Raw genomic sequence first — 17,997 nt, 5'->3', positions numbered from 1 at the left:
CATTTCTCATGGAGAAAATGCAAACTTATCCTCTTAATAAACAATTAGCAAGTGACAAACTTGTAATTAAATGACTTAATTTTGCATTGTTTAAGGTAAAATCACTAAGGTTGTGTTTTATTTTATTTTATTTTAAATAACTAAGGTTGTGTTTTGTTTGATGTAGAATGTTTTTCAATAAAAGTAATTTTTCCATTTTTATTCATATTTTTATTTGGTTTGTGAAGAAATGGAAAACATTTTTTCCATTTGAATAAGAAAAACATTTTCCTTTATAGCAGAAGGGAAGCCATATTTTCTTCCCTCTTCCTTACCTACTTTTTTTATTTTTTGGGGAAAAACTTTCTACTCTTATTATTAATTTCTCTATATATAACTTCTTTCTACTCTTATTGTTAATTTCTTTATATATAACTTTTCTTACGAAGAAACAAACAAAAGAAAACTAATTTGTAATCGTGGTTATCATTAAAAAAAAAAATATAGTTTTACATCTAAATCAAACAAAGCCCAACATCATTAGTTGTTGTCTTACTTTAAAATCACTAACACAACTATCTACAAGCTAAGTAGTGTACAGTGATAATAATTTTATAGCAAATAAAAATCGCTATTAGTGTAAAAGTGAGGAATAGCTCATGTAATTATTAGAGTTTTTCTTTTGATTCTGGGAGATCATGTGATCGATTAATATTCCTAGTACAAATTTGTCGCATGATAATTTATCAAGGTGATAAATGTGCGCATGCTCATTGCCTCATTCTCATTCTCCTATATATATGCAGACTTTGCATTATTAGTCTCAATTCAAACTAAACACAAAAAATATATCACTAGACATTTCACTCTCATTCTCTCTCCTCTATTCTCTTTCTCTCTCTAACTTTCGTTGTTCTTATAAACAATGCCAATTGTTGATGGACAAATTCCATCGCCAATGTCCTTTTCTACCACCATTGTTGTTGATTCTGATTCCAATGGTCACCTTCCTATGCCTAACCTCATTGAGAAGGTATGTTTTTCTGCATTTTTTCTATTTTTAAGCTCAATTATGCTTAAAATGACTATAATCCTTTTATGTGTTAGCTAGTGTGTTACCCTTCATGTCAATATGTCATACCGTAACTTATTGATAAGTTAATAATTAAGGTATGTTTAGCTCACCTTATTTTAGGTATTTATTACTAATTTTATGTTAGATTAAAAAAAAAAAAAAAAAGTTCAAATCTAATTTATTATTTTTTGCACAATTTTTAGTCGGTTAAGGGTTATTTATTATGGGGTTACTCATTTGGTAAGCGCTTTTTTTGTGCGCGAGAGTACCCATAATCAACCAAGTAACCCCCGACCAAGTAAGCTCTGAAACCCCTCTATAAATCACCCCTAACCGACCGAGTAATCCGAATTACATGATGTGGTCGGCCACATATAAAAATTTGTGTTAATATTGTTAAAAAAAATATAATTAACCAAAATTAGACAAACACTACTTGAATCCTTCGGGCTACTATTTTTGACATGTGAGAAAAGCTATCCCAAATGCTATTTCTACCACTAACCGCTACTTGAATCACTATCTAAATTAATACTCTTATAGTTTTCTTTATTAGTGTTTTGACCAGGTAAAAACGCTAATTGTTTCTTCAAACGCCACTACTAAACAAGGCAATTGTCTTTATAAATTTGCGTACATAATTAGGGTAAACTAAACCTAGCCTAAGTTATCCCTAAGTTTCCCTTCATCAATTATTATCACTCGCCTTTTGGCTCTCTAAACACCAAAAAGTTCTCCCTTGTATGAAAAATTGTCAAACTAAAAATTGTCAAACTCGCTCATCTATGGTTGTTGTGGATTACATAGAGTAGGTTGGATATAATTAACGGGTTTTTCACCATATACCCCTAAGTTTTTTTTGTTTATTCACCATATACCAATGAATTTTTTAAAATTTATCATATATACCTTCGAGTTTTCACAAAAACACACCATATACCCTTGATGATTAATGATACTTTATCAATTATTAGGATTAATTATGACTCGAAACCACCCTAAATACATACCCCTACATCTGAAATCACCTCAAATTTTGTTTTCTCATCCTCAAAATTGATTATACGGATATGATTTTGGAGATTTGGAGTGCTTTCAAGGATTGACGAATGAGAGGAGTGGTTTTGGGGATGGAGAGAGAGATTTAGAGATCTAAGGTGGTTTTGATACATAATTAATCAAATTCCACTAGTGAATTTTTATATTAGAGGTATATAATAAATTTGAAAATTTTGTAGAGGTTGTAAATGGAACAAATATCATGAGGTTGAATTTTTTTTTTTTTTTTTTCTATTCTCAAAACAATAATTAGGGATAGGGAGTAAAAAGAATCCGGAAGATGAGGAAAAGTTTTGGAGAAATTTAGAGATATGGAGTAATAATGTAGCATGTATTGCATTACATCCATTTTTTCAATTGTTACACACATGTAAATTTAAATAAATTGTATTTTGATGCATATATACTTTGTGAAGGAGTAGTGACATTCCGAGTTTATGTTGAATTTAATTATCAGTCAAGTCGATGGAGCACATTATTTCTTGCATACAAGACACTGGGAGTGGTTTTTGGAGGACTTGTGACATCCCCACTTTATGTGTATCCTTCAATGTCTTTGAAGTCTCCCACTGAAGAAGACTACTTGGGAATTTATTGTATTATGTTTTGGTCTCTTAGCCTCATTGGGGTTATCAAGTATGCTTGCATCGCACTCAAAGCTGATGATCAAGGGGAAGGTATTATACTAATTTAACGCGTTCATAATTGCACTTGTATGTCACAAAGTAGAACTCTGAAATTGATCTACGGAGAATAAGTATTATACTAATTTAACGCGTTCATAATTGCACTTGTGCTGCACTAATGTGCAATCTAGACTGGTGGACGTTCTGCATAATTGTATGAATAAAGCTTCAATTCTCTCTTGGTTAATTTTTTTTGTAAGGAACTAGTGTATTAGATTCTTGGGTTGTTGTTAACCTGCTGTTTGCATTTATAATAAGTTTGATAATCAGTTTGCTGAATGTTTGATGGATTGCAGGCGGTACATTTGCTCTATATTCGTTACTTAGTAGGCACATGAGAATTGGGTTTCTTTCCGCGAAAGATGGGGATTCTTCTGGAGTTACAGATTCTAGACTTTATGAGGGTCAGGAAAAGCAGAGTAAACTTGGCAAGATATTTAAGGAAAGTATGGTGGCTAGAAGGGTATTACTCTTTATCTCAATTTTGGGCATGTGTATGTTGATTGGTGATGGCATACTTACTCCTGCAATCTCAGGTTTCATGTCTTGCAAAATTATTCATCTTCTTCTATTATTGCTATCTTGTTTTGGATTGCTTCGAATTGATTTTTTTATGTTTCCTTTTTAGTGTTGTCTGCAATACAAGGCATAAGAGCTCCTTTTCCCAAAGTAACCAAAAGTAAGTTTGGGTTTTTACCAAAGGCTATGTTCTTGTTTTGTATCCTATTCTTCAGCTGGAACTGTTTTCGGGTTATTTAATTTTTAAGAAAGATCATGTTCCTGTGATTCAGTTCCTGTTGATATTATCTTCTGTGGTGTTGAGCTTTTCTATATCACTCTTGCAGCTGCAGTTGAAGCCCTTTCGGCTGCAATTATCATACTTTTGTTTCTGCTACAAAAGTTTGGAACTTCGCGTGTGAGCTTCCTTTTCTCACCTGTAATGGGTCTGTGGACCTTGACTACGCCGCTGGTTGGGATTTACAGCATCATAAGCCACTACCCAAGCATATTTAAGGCTATATCACCACATTACATAGTCATGTACTTCTTGAAAAATGGGAGGGAAGGTTGGCTGTCTCTTGGAGGCACAATCCTCTGTATTACAGGTGAGCCTCATTCACTACAATCACCCATTTGAGAGTGATTTTAATGGTTTTTAGTATTTTAGTTTGTTGATCTACATTTTTAATGAACTGGTTATACATATAATTGATAACTTAATATAATAGTCACTATTGATTAACCTTTTTGATATAAAACAGTATAATTTTTGGCACTTTGAACATAGAGCAACACGTGTGTGCGCGTTTACATAAACAAACTTTACAATTTTGTGCAGGTGCTGAAGCATTATTTGCTGATCTAGGTCACTTTAGCAGACGTTCCATCCAGGTTTGATAATCTTGCCAACGATCAGTTTTCTTTTTACTGAAGGAATTTATATAAGATTGTTGAGTTCTTGTAATCTTACATACGCATTCTTCTATTCTTTCTTTCTAACAAATCTATATTGATGTTGGCTTTCCCTTTTACAAATCCTTTCCTCCTTAGATCAATGACATATTCTTGCTTTCCAGCTTGCATTTCTGTTCACAATATACCCGTCTCTTGTTTTCACATACGCGGGGCAGACAGCTTATCTCATCAGACACCCCCAAGACCATGAAGATGGATTCTACAAATTCATACCAACTCAAGTCTATTGGCCTATGTTTGTTGTTTCTACGCTTGCAGCTGTGGTTGCTAGTCAATCATTGATATCAGCCACCTTTTCAGTTATCAAACAATCTGTGGTGCTGGATTATTTTCCAAGGGTCAAAGTGGTGCACACCTCCTGTAACAAAGAAGGCGAGGTTTACTCCCCTGAAATCAACTACATACTCATGGTACTCTGTGTTGCTGTCATACTTATCTTTGGAGATGGACAAGACATGGGAAATGCCTTTGGTAAGATAACAGACACATTGATATGCTTTATATATTTACAGGGTTTTTTTTGTCCTTTGTGTTTTGTTAAATTGACCTTAAAACTATGAGAGGCAATTTCTAATGTGCATATCATTATGACTGAATTTCACTATCTAGTCTGCATATTGAATCATCCCTTGATTAGCTTGTTGAAGCATGTATTGGACTTTGAAATCGATAAAATCATACAATTATGCAGTTGTATCATCTGTTGACCTCAATCTGCTGTATTCATGACTTTCACTGATATAACTCACATTTTAGTAAACACATGCTGTAATCCAATCTGTGCGCAAAGCATTGTAAAACTCTAAATACATATAGTCCTGCTTATCGTGATACTTTAACTAATTGCATATAGTCCGTATTACCCAGCATAGACCCTTACCTGATTCCTGACGAAATATTTCTGTGTAGGCTGCATCTGCTTTGGAGTTTCATTTTTTTAAGACCTCCTAGGTTAGAAAATAGGGACTGACTAATTCTGTCTGAGAATTTTGTGCATCATTTTTCTAAAAGAAATGGGCCTTTTAGTTCAAAGTAATATGAATGAACTTTAAAAACACAAGTGTATATGTACATCCTCTAGGAAAAAAAAAAGAAAAGAAAAGAGGACTATGTGACAACTAATTCTAGACAGTGGGAGTAATTTTCTTGCTATACTGACTATTACCATGGCGGTTTGATTTGTTGCTGCATGTACTGATCACCAATTCATGTTGGCAGGTGTTGTTGTCAGTATGGTCATGCTTATAACTACCATACTTCTGACTCTAGTCATGATTGTAATCTGGAGAACCTCACCAATATTAGTATTCCTTTTCTGCTTGACATTTATTCCTATGGAAAGCGTATATGTCAGTGCTGTACTGATCAAAATTCCTGAAGGCGGATGGATCCCTTTTGCCATTTCCATCATCCTTGCATTGATCATGTTTGGCTGGTATTTTGGCCGAGAAAGAAAGATGGGCTATGAGTTAACACACAAGATAGACGTCGATAGACTTCAGGAACTGTTGTCTGATCCTGGTGTCCACAGGGTACCGGGAATTTGCTTCTTTTACTCCAACATTCAGGACGGTTTAACTCCTGTCCTTGGACATTACATCAAAAACGTAAAATCTCTTCACAAGGTGACAATTTTCACAACACTGAAATACTTGTTGGTCCCAAAAGTTGCACCACATGAGAGGATTATAATCACCAAATTCGGCCTAAAAGGGATATATGGGTGCGTAATTCAGTATGGTTATGCAGATTCTCTGCATCTTGAAGGTGAAAACCTTGTAAATCAGGTTACAACATGTTTACAGCATTATATAACACATTGCTCAGGGCCTTTGTCAGCTGATCAAGCGAGTATCCAAGACGAGCTTTCTAGCTTGGAGGAAGCCTTGAATGTTGATGTTGTTCATGTTCTAGGGAAAACAAGGTTTCATGTAGGCCAGAATTGTAGCTGGTTTGACAGAATTATGCTTGCATTTTATGAAGTCATGCATAGTAACTGTCGGTCTTCTCTGCCTACGTTAGAATTGCCACTTCCCCAGCGTATGGAAGTTGGTATGCTTTACGAGGCTTTAAATCAGGGGACCATAGGGTTTTGATACATTTGAGACACGACAATCTATAACTGAATCGGGTGTACAGTATTTATTGTAAATCGATTATGAAGTTATGCTAATGATTTTTCATGAAATGTTATCTTTGTATAAATAAAAGTTAGCTATGCTTTTATTGATATACTTAATATTGTCAAGGGAGTAAAAATCAAATATATAAGTGTGTGAAGGTAACTATATATCTTCTTCATAAAAATTATTTTATGATCTATTTAAGTATAGATTCGAAGTTACCCATATAGAAGATTAAAAGTTACCCATAAGTAAATTAAGTTTAAATATTTCAAATTGAGGTAATTCATTGATGCAGATTATGTTTAATTTAAAGAAAACTCCTTATAGCATATAAATCCTAGTGTTTGGGTCAAGTCCATTGTCCTAAGCCCATTGACCTGGAATTACGAAAATACCCCTCCATGATCCAACCCATCATTAACAGAGTAAAGAACGGATTTACCCCTAATCTGTCCAAACAAGTACAACTTCTGCCACCTGAAAGTACATCTATAAATAGCTCTCCAATCATTAATGATGGTAACTTTTTTCTAATTCTCTAACCTTCTCTCTTTGCTTTCTCTCTCTAGAAAGTACATTTGCTGACTTAAGCATCGGAGGGGCTCTCCCGGGTAGGGATGGCAACGGATCGGACTCGGAGTGGATTATGCTAAATCCGACTCCGACCCGACAGGAAGTCGGAGGTTAAATCCGACATCCGACTCCGACTTCAATATCCGACCTCCGACTCCGACTCCGACTCCGATCCGACCCGACTCCGAGTTTTTTTTCATTATTCAATATACTTTGAGATGTTGGGCTATTTGGGCCTTTACAACCCACACCCAATGCCACCATGACCCACACAAAAATCCACTATTTATTGGAGTCGGAGTCGGATAATCCGTTAAAGTCGGACATTTGTCGGAGTCGGATTTTTTTCACGGATTTTTTGTAGGATCCGACTCCGACCCTCCTCCGACTCGGAGTCGGATTATCTTAACGGAGTGGAACTCGAATTACTTTTTTCTCGGACTCGAAGCGGATATTTTACCTCGGATCGGGGCAGAGTAGGGTCGGATCCGGACTAGATTGCCATCCCTACTCCCGGGTCACACCCCCGGGGCAGCTAACCTTCTCTATTTTGCAGGCCAAGCTCTCGGACATCAAGGCGGAGCCCTCAGTAGACATACCTTTGCTAGGCAGAGCCAAAAGACATTTGGACAATCGGACACAAGCTCTAGGACATCTTGATACCTTACTACCCTAAAACTCCCAGGAGCATTCTGTTTCCAGAAACAGGTGGCGCCGTCTGTGGGGAAAACTAACAAAAAATCATGGTGAACACTAGGCGTCCCCGCAGCACATATCAAGATGCTACTAGAGAAGCTCCGAATCTCTCAGCTCGGCATAAGTATGAAATCGAGGAAAATATTAGAGGCAAACTCTTATACAAGCTGAGCTCTCATCATGTTACAATTCACTCAAATAAAATGAAGAATTCAAGAATCATGGGCAAGCCGAGCCCCCAGCTAGTCTACATTAGGCTCTCGGCATGCCCACCCAAACATTTACGTCTCAATAAATTACAACAATAAATAAGTGATAATTGTTGCAATTTTGGTACGTCTCAATCTTAATAATTAATTCAATTGACGAAATCTGTAATTTTTGTTTATCAAGTCTTTTGATATGACATCCACTTGGAAGTTGGAAGTATTTAAAGCCTAGTACTTATGTTGGTTTATGAATTTACCCAAAGCAAGATGCATGCTTGCTTGCAACAATGTAATTGTAGGAAAATCAATGGAAATTAAGCCAATATCTAGAATATGACCTCTAATCAATATGGCTTGTCAAAATGATGTTGCTTCTTGAAATTTGTGTTAGTGGTATTTTTATATACGGAGTATTTTTTTCGTATGTAAGATAAACAACCTTACCTCATACAAGACAACCTGACCAAATTTGCGGGCTAGATACTTTGAGATTGAGAGTAGAATGAAAGATTTAGGAAATTCTATCTTCAAAGTACTTCTAGTAGGGATTGAATTATGATACTAATTAATCATTTGTCGTTTCTGTTTTTTCTTCCTTAGTAATTAGCGTCCAATACAAGTAAGACTCGGGAAGAAGCAACACATGCACATGAAGACATGAAGTGCATATTTTTAAGTGAGTTCAAATAATGTTAAATGAATTCATTTTCTTAATCTTTAAACTGTTATTGACAAAGAAAACTTCATAATTAAAACAAAGACAAATTACAACCTAAGAGCTAAATAAAAAACAGACATGTAAACACCAACCTAAACACTAACAAACGAACACCCTGTAGAGAAAGAACGAAGTGTGTGATAAAACCAGAATGCCTTGCGCCATACCATTTACTCAGCCTTGACAACCATACGAACCCTACCAAATAAAACCTTATCGTGGACCAAGATTTGCCTAATGAATTGAAAACCTTGAGATGGACATAGACTGCAGAGCTAAAACCACTTAATTGCCCTAACCAACAGGTACAAGTATATCTTGTATCACTCTTATTTTTTTTCCTCCGGGATTAAAGGAGAAAATACAAGTTTATCTTGATAATAAACAAAATTTGTTTATCTATTTTCGTATATAAATAAATAAATAAAATAAATCTCAATCAGCATGACATTTTCGTAAATAAGTCAACATCTATGAAATTCGCATATTAATAATAGTTATTGACTTATTTGCAAAAATATCGCTAATAAACGAAATTTGTTTATCATTAAGATTAATGGGGCATCCTCTAGTTAAAGATAGACACAAAAAACAACAAAATAATATGGGAGAATTTGGCATTTACAAACCAATGATAAAATATAATCGTGCGACCAATACGGCAATACCCAGTCTGACCTTTTATCTATCATCATCAACCAGCAATCACCCAAAAAATATTAAAAAACATGAAGACTGAAGTCAATTCATGTGAATGAATGACCAACTTTATCAGTTGTAGTGATATCATTTGTCAAATTCTTCTTAAACCCCTCTTTTCTTTTCTTTTCTTTTTTTAACACTTCAAGGCGGCGCTTACTCAATTTCAGGATCCCACTTCTATTTAAATGGCCAAATCCCCATTTTCTTGCTATTTTCACTCTCTTCTACCCTGTTTTTCTCTCTCTAATTTTGCTTCTTCTTTTTAACAATGTCGATATTTGATACCCAAATTCCGCAATCAATGCCCCTTTCTTCCACCATTGTTGTTGATTCTGATTCCAACGGTCACCTTCCTATCTCTACCCTCATTGTTAAGGTATGATTTTCTTCTGTTTTTTATTTTTATGCTTACAAGTTACAACCACTATAATGTAATTTCTATTTTTGTGTTATATACTTCATGTCATACTCTCATTGTCCTAATTTACTTGCCCCATAATCATTTGAATTGTAAATATAGAGAGAAAATAATGAGTTGGATGAATGAGTACTCAATTAATTTATAATTTATCGCCTCAATTTTTTTTTTTTTTTTTTTGTTAAGATTGCATCACCGCTTATTAAATTCTGGTCATCCCTTGGAAAAAAAAAAAAAAGTCAAGATTTTGTCTTGTGGGTCTCAGTTTTTATAATTTTATTTTTCTGGCTTGTTATTTCACTTATTGTAAGTTAAGCTTATAGTTCTGTTTCGTGGTATCGGTTTAGGTAGCAATTAGCATTTTGACAAAGGTCCTATTCGGCAAAATTAGCTATTGTGGGTAACTTTTAGCGGTCAAGTAGTGGGTAGCTCTCAATTAGTAGAGGGTAAACGTTAAGTAGCAAAGTAACTGTTCACAAAAGTAGCTATTGAATGTTAATACTCCCTTTGTTTTTTTTTAAATGCAACACTTTGATCCTACTCGGCAAAGTTTTATGCGGTTGAGTTGAACTTGTTAAAACATTGTGTAAGTGGGGTTTTCGCACTATTTGGCAAGTAGTTTATAATTGTTTTTAGTGTTTAGAGAGCCACAAGGGCGGGGTGAGAATTGATCTCATGATCTCCTGAAATCGGGAAGGAAACCCTAACCACTTGAGCTATCCCTCACTCTCTTTGGTGTTCAACTCGGTTCACCCTTTGGGCTAATCCGGATTCAAGGATCAGTTTTGGGTGGTTAGGTTCCAGTCCCCTCCCAATTGTTGTTGTGGCAAATCAAACACGGGTTCCAGTCCCTACCAAGTGTAGTCTCAATCACCACTACACCAACATCCAATTGGTGGTAAATAGGTTATAATTGATTGATATAACTAGTTGTATTAACTAGTTTGTCTAACCATCATAAATAGTTGGTTGTATAACAAGTGTTAGGTAACTAACGTTTAATTGTTGGTTATTTAAGTGTACGTAATAACCAAAAAGCTCAATGCTCTATAAGCTAATTTTTAAAAGCTTAATGAGCTATTTTAAAAAGAGTTTTTTAACCCAAAATATTCCAAATAACCCTCTATTTTCCTCATCTTGTCCTGCTTATCCAGCCATCAATTAAAAACATGGAGTGGATCTTGTTGCCGTGAAATACTTCCTTCGTTTTCTTTTAGATGCAACACATCCTTTAGCGCGGTAATTAAGAAAGTTGGGGTTTACATGATATAATAAACTTTAAAATAGGATAAGTGGTTGTTAGGAGTGTAATTTAGTGGGCCATGTGCTTTAAATAAGGGATATAGTATAGTTTTTTCCTAAAGTAACTTTCCTTTTATAGTGTGTTGTAAGTATTGTGACATTTCCTTTTTAAGAAAGTGTTGCAAGTAAAAGAAAACGGAGGAAGTATATTAATCGAGGGTATAAAATATCTTTAAGCATGAAATAAATAACATAAGTTACAACCATTACGTCCTTTTGTTTTCTTTACATTTTATATGCAGCCATGATTTTGAAATATCATGTTTGCATAACTTTTCCATTGTTACACTCATGTTAGCTGAAGTAAAATTTATCTTTTGATGCGTACTTTTTGGAGTACTAGTGACATCCCCATTTTATGTTAACTGAATTATCAGTCAAGTCGATGGCGTACAATATTTCTTGCATACAAGACACTAGGAGTGGTTTTTGGAGGACTCGTGACATCCCCACTTTATGTGTATCCTTCAATGCCCTTGAAGTCTCCCACTGAAGAAGACTACTTGGGAATTTATAGTATTATGTTTTGGACTCTTAGCCTCATTGGGGTTGTCAAGTACGCGTGCATTGCACTCAAAGCTGATGATCAAGGGGAAGGTAATATCAATCGTTTGTTTATTGGATGCACAATTTTCTCCTACAAATTTAGGCTGTTGTAGCTCATATACTTTTGATGTGTTTAGCTCTTGGTCTTTTGTAGTTATAGCTTTTGAGTAGTATCTTCAATTCTTCAGTGCCACTTGTGCCCATGTGTGCTGTAACTTTTAGGCCAGCGCAAATGTAGAGAGATTGTTCTTGGCTTCCAGTTTGAGATATGGGGGTATATAGCTTATTTGAACAAGGGAAACCAAAATATATTGTTGATTTTCTTAGTGCACCTTGCTTTGTCCAGCATGATGTTGATAATACCTTGATTTTAGCTTAAGATATGACAAATTGGTATTATGTATATGAGCTTGTTTGGAGCAGAATTCCATACTGTCTTTTCATGTATGTCACGAAGTAGATCTCTGAAATTGAGCTGCTGAGAATTTGTATTCTAACTAGCTTGTACATTAGTGCACTAGTGCTGTACTAATGTGCAATCCAGACTGGTGGATGTTTTGTATAAATGTATGAATAAAGCTTCTCTCTTGGTTAAATGTTTTCAAGGAACTGGTGTTCGAATTTTTATTACGCTTGAAAATCAGTTTGCTGAATTTCAATTTTACATATTACTTTCCACGATTGTTCTGGTAATATATGACCAACTGCAGGTGGGACATTTGCTCTGTATTCGTTACTTAGTAGGCACATGAGAATTGGGTTTCTTTCTGTGAGAAATGTGGATTCTTCTGGAGTTACAAATTCTACTCATGAGGGTCAGGAAAAGCAGAGTAGGCTTGGCAAGATTTTTAAGAATAGTGTGGTGGCTAGAAGGGTATTACTCTTTATCTCAATTTTGGGCATGTGCATGTTGATTGGTGATGGCATACTTACTCCTGCAATCTCAGGTTTCAATTCTAGCAATATTATTTATATTCTTGTATTGCTATCTTATTTTATTTATTATTTACCTCTTTATTTTTATTGTTTCAAATTGATTTTATGTTTCCTTTTTAGTGTTGTCTGCAATTGATGGCATCAGAGCTCCTTTTCCTAAAGTAAGCAAATGTAAGTTTGGGTTTTTGCAAAAGCCTTTATTCTTGTTTTGTTGCTTATTCTTTAGCCGGAACTGTTTTCTGGTGATTTAATTTTTTGGAAAGATCATATTACTATGATTCATTTCCTTTGGGTCTTTGAAACTGTCCTTATTCAGGATGATATTATGTTCTGTGGTATTGAACTTTGCTAGAACACTAATGCAGCTGCAGTTGAAGCTCTTTCAGCTACAATTATCATACTTTTGTTTCTGCTACAAAAGTTTGGTACTTCACGTGTGAGCTTCCTATTCTCCCCTGTAATGGGTCTGTGGACCTTGACTACGCCTCTGGTTGGGATTTACAGCATCACAAGGCACTACCCAGGCATATTCAAGGCTATATCACCACATTACATAGTCATGTACTTTTTGAAAAATGGGAAAGAAGGTTGGCTGTCTCTTGGAGGCACAATTCTCTGCATTACAGGTGAACCTCAATTCCTATAGTCACCTATATGTTACTATTGATTGATCTTTTTGTCAGAAACGCATTTTCAGATGGACAAAGGTCGACACTTTGTACATAACACAGAACAACATGCGTGTGTATTTACATAAACATTATTATTTTGTGCAGGTTCTGAAGCCTTATTTGCTGATCTAGGTCATTTTAGCAGAGGTTCCATCCAGGTTTGTTAATCTTGCCAACAATCTTTTTTTTTTTACAGAAAGTATTTATCCTATGAGTTCTTATAATCTAATGTGCCTGTTCCTTTATTCTTTCTTTTAACATTCTATATTGATGTTGGCTTTAATTTCCCCTTTATAAAATCTTTCCTCCATAGATCAATGACATGTTTTTTCTTTCCAGCTTGCATTTCTGTGTACGATATACCCGTCTCTTGTTTTCACATATGCAGGGCAGACAGCTTATCTCATCAGACACCCCAATGATCATGAAGATGGATTCTATAAATTCATACCAACTCAAGTCTATTGGCCTATGTTTGTTGTTGCCACGCTAGCAGCTGTGGTTGCTAGTCAATCATTAATTTCAGCCACCTTTTCACTTGTCAAGCAATCTGTTGTGCTGGATTATTTTCCTCGGGTCAAAGTGGTGCACACTTCCTGTAGCAAAGAAGGCGAGGTTTACTCCCCAGAAATCAATTACATACTCATGATTCTCTGTGTTGCTGTCATACTTATCTTTGGAGACGGGAAAGACATTGGAAATGCCTTTGGTAAGATAACTGACACATTGAGTTGCTTTTTATGTTGTTCTAGAAGCTGAAATTATTGAAGGAAAATATAATATAAAATCTAGGAATTCTTTTTACAGGGATGTTTTCAATTTGACTTTTAAAACATTGCAATTCAACTTAATTCAGCTCTGAAACTTGCATAGTAAAATTTCCTTGTGTGCATATAATTATGACTGTATTTTAATATCTAGTCTGCATATTTAGCCCTTGATTGGCTTGTTGAAACATGTTTTAGTCTTTGAAATCGATACAGTTTTGCATGTGTATCACCTGCAGTATTGTGATCACAATCTGCTGCAATTCATGAGTGCAATATATACTGTAATGAATGTAATCCACTCTGTGTTCACAAAGCTTTGTAGAAGAGAGTGAGGAATAGCTTAAGTGGTTAGAGCTTTCTTCCCGATTCCAAGAGATCTTGGGATCGATTCTTACCCCTGCCCTTGTGGCTCTCTAAACACCAAAAAAAAAAAACAAAAAAAGCTTTGTAGAATACTGGATACAGATGGTTCTGATTCCAGATAAAATTTTTCTTTGTTGGCTGCATGCCTGCATCTACTTTGGGATTTCATATTATCTTAATTTCTCCTAGGTTAGAAAGTAGGGAGTGACTGAATTCTGTCTGAGAATTTTGTGCAAAATTTGTCGAAAAGAAATGGGGCTTTTTAGTTTGAAGTAATATGATTGAACTTTATAAGCATAATATGACTGAATTCTGTCTCAGAATTTTGTACATAGAACATAGCATGACCTTTCTCTATATTAGGGTGGTTGATCTGTTTGCTAAGTGTTCCCTCCATAGAAAATTGATCGTCACACGTTATATATTGTCCACAGTCTCCACAAGGCTGTCACCTTTCCAATTGTGATAATGGTATATAATCAAATTCCTAATGCTAGCAGGAAAAATATTCAACACAACATTCATCAAGGGTTTTCCCTTATTTCTTGCCATGTTTGTGGGGTTAAAAGAGTCTTAAAACAATGTAACGCCTGTGGGAGTATTTTTCTTGCTGTACTGACAATTAAATACTGCAGTGGTTTGATTCGTCGCTGCTTGTGCTGATAACTAATCATTGTTGACAGGTGTTGTTGTCAGCATGGTCATGCTTATAACTACCATACTTCTGACTCTGGTCATGATTGTAATCTGGAGAACCTCACCAATATTAGTGTTCCTTTTCTGCTTTACCTTTATAACAATGGAAGGCATATATGTCAGTGCTGTATTGACCAAAATTCCGGAAGGTGGATGGATCCCTTTTGCCATTTCTATCATCCTTGCAATCATTATGTTTGGCTGGTACTATGGACGGGAAAGAAAGATAGGCTATGAGTTGACGCACAAGATAGACGTTGATAGACTCCGAGTACTATTGTCTGATCCTGGTGTCCAAAGGGTACCTGGAATTTGCTTCTTTTACTCCAACATTCAAGATGGTTTAACTCCTGTCCTTGGACATTACATCAAAAACATGAAATCTCTTCACAAGGTCACAATCTTTACGACCCTTCGATACCTGTTGGTCCCAAAGGTTGCACCACAGGAGAGGATTATTATCAGCAAATTTGGTCTGCAAGGAATATATGGGTGCGTAATTCAGTATGGTTATGCAGATTCTCTGCATCTTGAAGGTGGAAACCTTGTTAATCAAGTTATAACATGCTTACAGCAATATATTACACATTGCTCGGGGCCTTTGTCATCTGATCAAGCGGGTATTCAAGAAGAGCTTTCCAACTTGGCAGAAGCCTTGAGTGTTGGTGTTGTGCATGTTCGAGGGAAAACAAGGTTTCATGTTGGTAAGAATTGTAGCTGGTTTGACAGAATTATGCTTGCATTTTATGAAGTGATGCACAGCAATTGTCGGTCCTCTCTGCCTACATTAGGAGTACCACTTCCTCAGCGCATGGAAGTTGGTATGCTTTACGAGGCTTGAAATCAGGGGAAGCCAACAGAATACTGATACTGTAGAGGGCATTTGCATAACTAATGACATGATATAATTTAAAGATATGGTGAGTTCTTACAGCTCTCTTTATTGCTTTCTCTATTCTGAATGTGAATATATTGACTACTGAGATATAGAAATCACACTGTCAGCTTAGGTTTTAGATTGAACTGATTATAAACCGAAATGCAACATATAGAAAAGGAAGCTTGCATAATGGTGCATTGCTTGATTATTCATGTATTGTATTATTAACAGTATGGAAATGAAATACCCGGACATGCCTTAGTTCAGAATTCAGATTGATTTTAGCTTGTGTTTCTGTTTAGTGTCTGTGTTTCAAAATATGCTTCAGGTTAATTGTAATTGATCTACCTAATCTAGTTACATAATCCATATTGAATGCCCTAAGGGCTAAGGCCTGGCAAATTTGGTTACTACAACCCATTTTTGACCCCAAAATGACGTAGAATTAAAACCCAAATTTAAGGGCTCTTTGGCATCATTTTTGGTTTTCAGTTTCCTTTTTTTTTTTTTTAAATCATAAACCAGGAAACAAGAAAAAGATGTTTTCACTTTTCTGTTGTCAGTTTTCAAAATTATCATGATTTTAATAAGTTTATATAATTTTTTATTCATTATGAGACATATGTCATATGCTTTTAAAAAACAAAAAACCAAAAAACAGAAAACCACAACAATGTCAAACGAACTCTAAGCTAATCGATCGGCCCTAACCTAATCCGAATTCGTCATACATACTCGTTTCTAAGTTGCTTCAACAAAATTTTAATGTGTGTCATGCTTCGTATAAAATATGACCTCACATATCTTAATGATAGAATTTAAATGCAATTTATTAACGGCCTGTTTAATAACCGGTAATAAATTGTGATAGTGGGAACTGGGAATGAATGAAGTGTAATTTATTTAGAAAACAAATTATAATCTCCATAAGAACGTAATTTTATCCCCAAGCATGTGATTTCTTCAAGTTTTTTCCATTACCACTTGAAAGGTAAAATTGCATGAGAATGTAAATTTATATTTTTAAAATAAAAAATGACGATTTAGGGCTCATTTTAAGTGTGTATAAAATGAACATTGATTTTCTTTCAAATTTACATACAATTTTATTCTTGTTACCATTGTTTACGCCTAATCACCAAATGGATCGGTAAGAGTCCATTTAGTATTGTAGATTTTAGTTTCTTTTAGGATTGTGTATCACTAGGAGTCAAAAGTGGGATTTGAGCTAATTTAAACATTAATTATATCATTTGAAGTGTGTTCTATTCAATTTTTTTTCTCTTATCTAAACTTATTTTATCTTATTTGTACTTACATGAACTAATCTGAATTTATCTGAACTCATTATATTTTATAAAAACTTATTTAGTTGTAATTTGTACGTGACTATCCCTTAATGAAACCTATTTTTCCTGAACTGAAGTTATCTGAACTTGTTACACCTGAAATAAATAGAAATGAGGTGGACAAAACAAACTCTAATTTAGTAAATATAATTAGATGGTTATATAATTCCTAAAAGTTGCCTAAATTATTAGCCTTACAATATGTTACGTAGTAGGTTTACTCTTTATCATTTTTTATTTTTTTTAATAATTTTGTTTCCCCTTAATAGGTTTTAAAATAGTAGTTATATACCTTTGTTCTTTTTTTCTCTAATCATTATTTATGATTAACTACGAAAATTTTGATAGTCTATTGCTAGAGTTGTCAATTCGGGTACACGATTCGGGCTTGGGTCGGGTCAACTCGGGTCGGACCAATTCAGATTAATTCCATAACCTATGCGGATCGGGCCGGGTTTGGGTTGGGTTATGCTTGAGTAGGGTGACGGGTCATACTTCTTATCGGGTTTGGGTCGAGTTTAGGTCAGGTTAATAACAGGTCGGGTTACATTCGAGTCGGGTGAACAATAGGTCGGGTTTAATTCGGGTTTTCAAGGGTTAAAACGGGTTTGAGTAATTCTCGGGTTTGAGTCGGGTTCGGTTCAAGTCAATAATTTGCGGGTCAGAATCAGTTCGGATCATTCTCAGGTTTGAGTCGGGTTCAGTTCAAGTCAATAATTTGCGGATTATAATCAGGTCGGGTCATTTTCAAGTCGAGTCATTCTCGG

General features: G+C 35.1%; 2 protein-coding genes across 3 annotated transcripts; both read left to right on the top strand.

Moving 5' to 3' along the window:
* The first annotated feature begins 825 nt into the window (after nt 1-825).
* On the top strand, nt 826-6,518 carry LOC145625084 (putative potassium transporter 17). Its single transcript, XM_081678168.1, has 8 exons — nt 826-1,012; nt 2,571-2,790; nt 3,096-3,335; nt 3,428-3,478; nt 3,645-3,905; nt 4,139-4,191; nt 4,377-4,746; nt 5,494-6,518. The coding sequence occupies exons 1-8, from the start codon at nt 905-907 to the stop codon at nt 6,369-6,371; spliced, it is 2,181 nt and encodes a 726-aa protein (XP_081534294.1). The 5' UTR covers nt 826-904; the 3' UTR covers nt 6,372-6,518.
* Nucleotides 6,519-9,338: 2,820 nt separating this feature from the next.
* LOC145625076 (putative potassium transporter 17) lies at nt 9,339-16,154 on the top strand. Of its 2 annotated transcripts, XM_081678159.1 has the most exons (8): nt 9,339-9,675; nt 11,397-11,616; nt 12,276-12,512; nt 12,622-12,672; nt 12,867-13,127; nt 13,278-13,330; nt 13,512-13,881; nt 14,989-16,154. In XM_081678159.1, exons 1-8 carry the CDS (start codon nt 9,568-9,570, stop codon nt 15,840-15,842), a joined length of 2,154 nt encoding a protein of 717 aa, XP_081534285.1. In that variant the 5' UTR covers nt 9,339-9,567; the 3' UTR covers nt 15,843-16,154. The 2 variants fall into 2 exon arrangements, with proteins under 2 accessions (XP_081534285.1, XP_081534288.1); XM_081678162.1 differs by lacking the exon at nt 11,397-11,616 and having other exon boundaries at nt 9,588-9,675.
* The last annotated feature ends 1,843 nt before the right edge of the window (nt 16,155-17,997 follow it).

This window comes from Chenopodium album, chromosome 1 (genome assembly GCF_948465745.1).
Source record: "Chenopodium album chromosome 1, dcCheAlbu1.1, whole genome shotgun sequence".
In the NCBI taxonomy this organism is placed as follows: Eukaryota; Viridiplantae; Streptophyta; class Magnoliopsida; order Caryophyllales; family Amaranthaceae; genus Chenopodium; species Chenopodium album.
Note: the sequence above shows the minus strand (reverse complement) of the source record. Positions and strands in the feature narration are given on the sequence as shown.

Excerpts from the sequence above, each read along its gene's own strand:
- LOC145625084 (XM_081678168.1), top strand. The coding sequence starts at position 905 with ATGCCAATTGTTGATGGACAAATTCCATCGCCAATGTCCTTTTCTACC. Across the intron at positions 1,013-2,570 it reads TGCCTAACCTCATTGAGAAG|TCAAGTCGATGGAGCACATT; the intron begins GTATGTTTTTCT and ends TTTAATTATCAG. Across the intron at positions 3,336-3,427 it reads ACTTACTCCTGCAATCTCAG|TGTTGTCTGCAATACAAGGC; the intron begins GTTTCATGTCTT and ends TTTCCTTTTTAG.
- LOC145625076 (XM_081678159.1), top strand. The coding sequence starts at position 9,568 with ATGTCGATATTTGATACCCAAATTCCGCAATCAATGCCCCTTTCTTCC. Across the intron at positions 11,617-12,275 it reads AGCTGATGATCAAGGGGAAG|GTGGGACATTTGCTCTGTAT; the intron begins GTAATATCAATC and ends GACCAACTGCAG. Across the intron at positions 12,513-12,621 it reads ACTTACTCCTGCAATCTCAG|TGTTGTCTGCAATTGATGGC; the intron begins GTTTCAATTCTA and ends TTTCCTTTTTAG.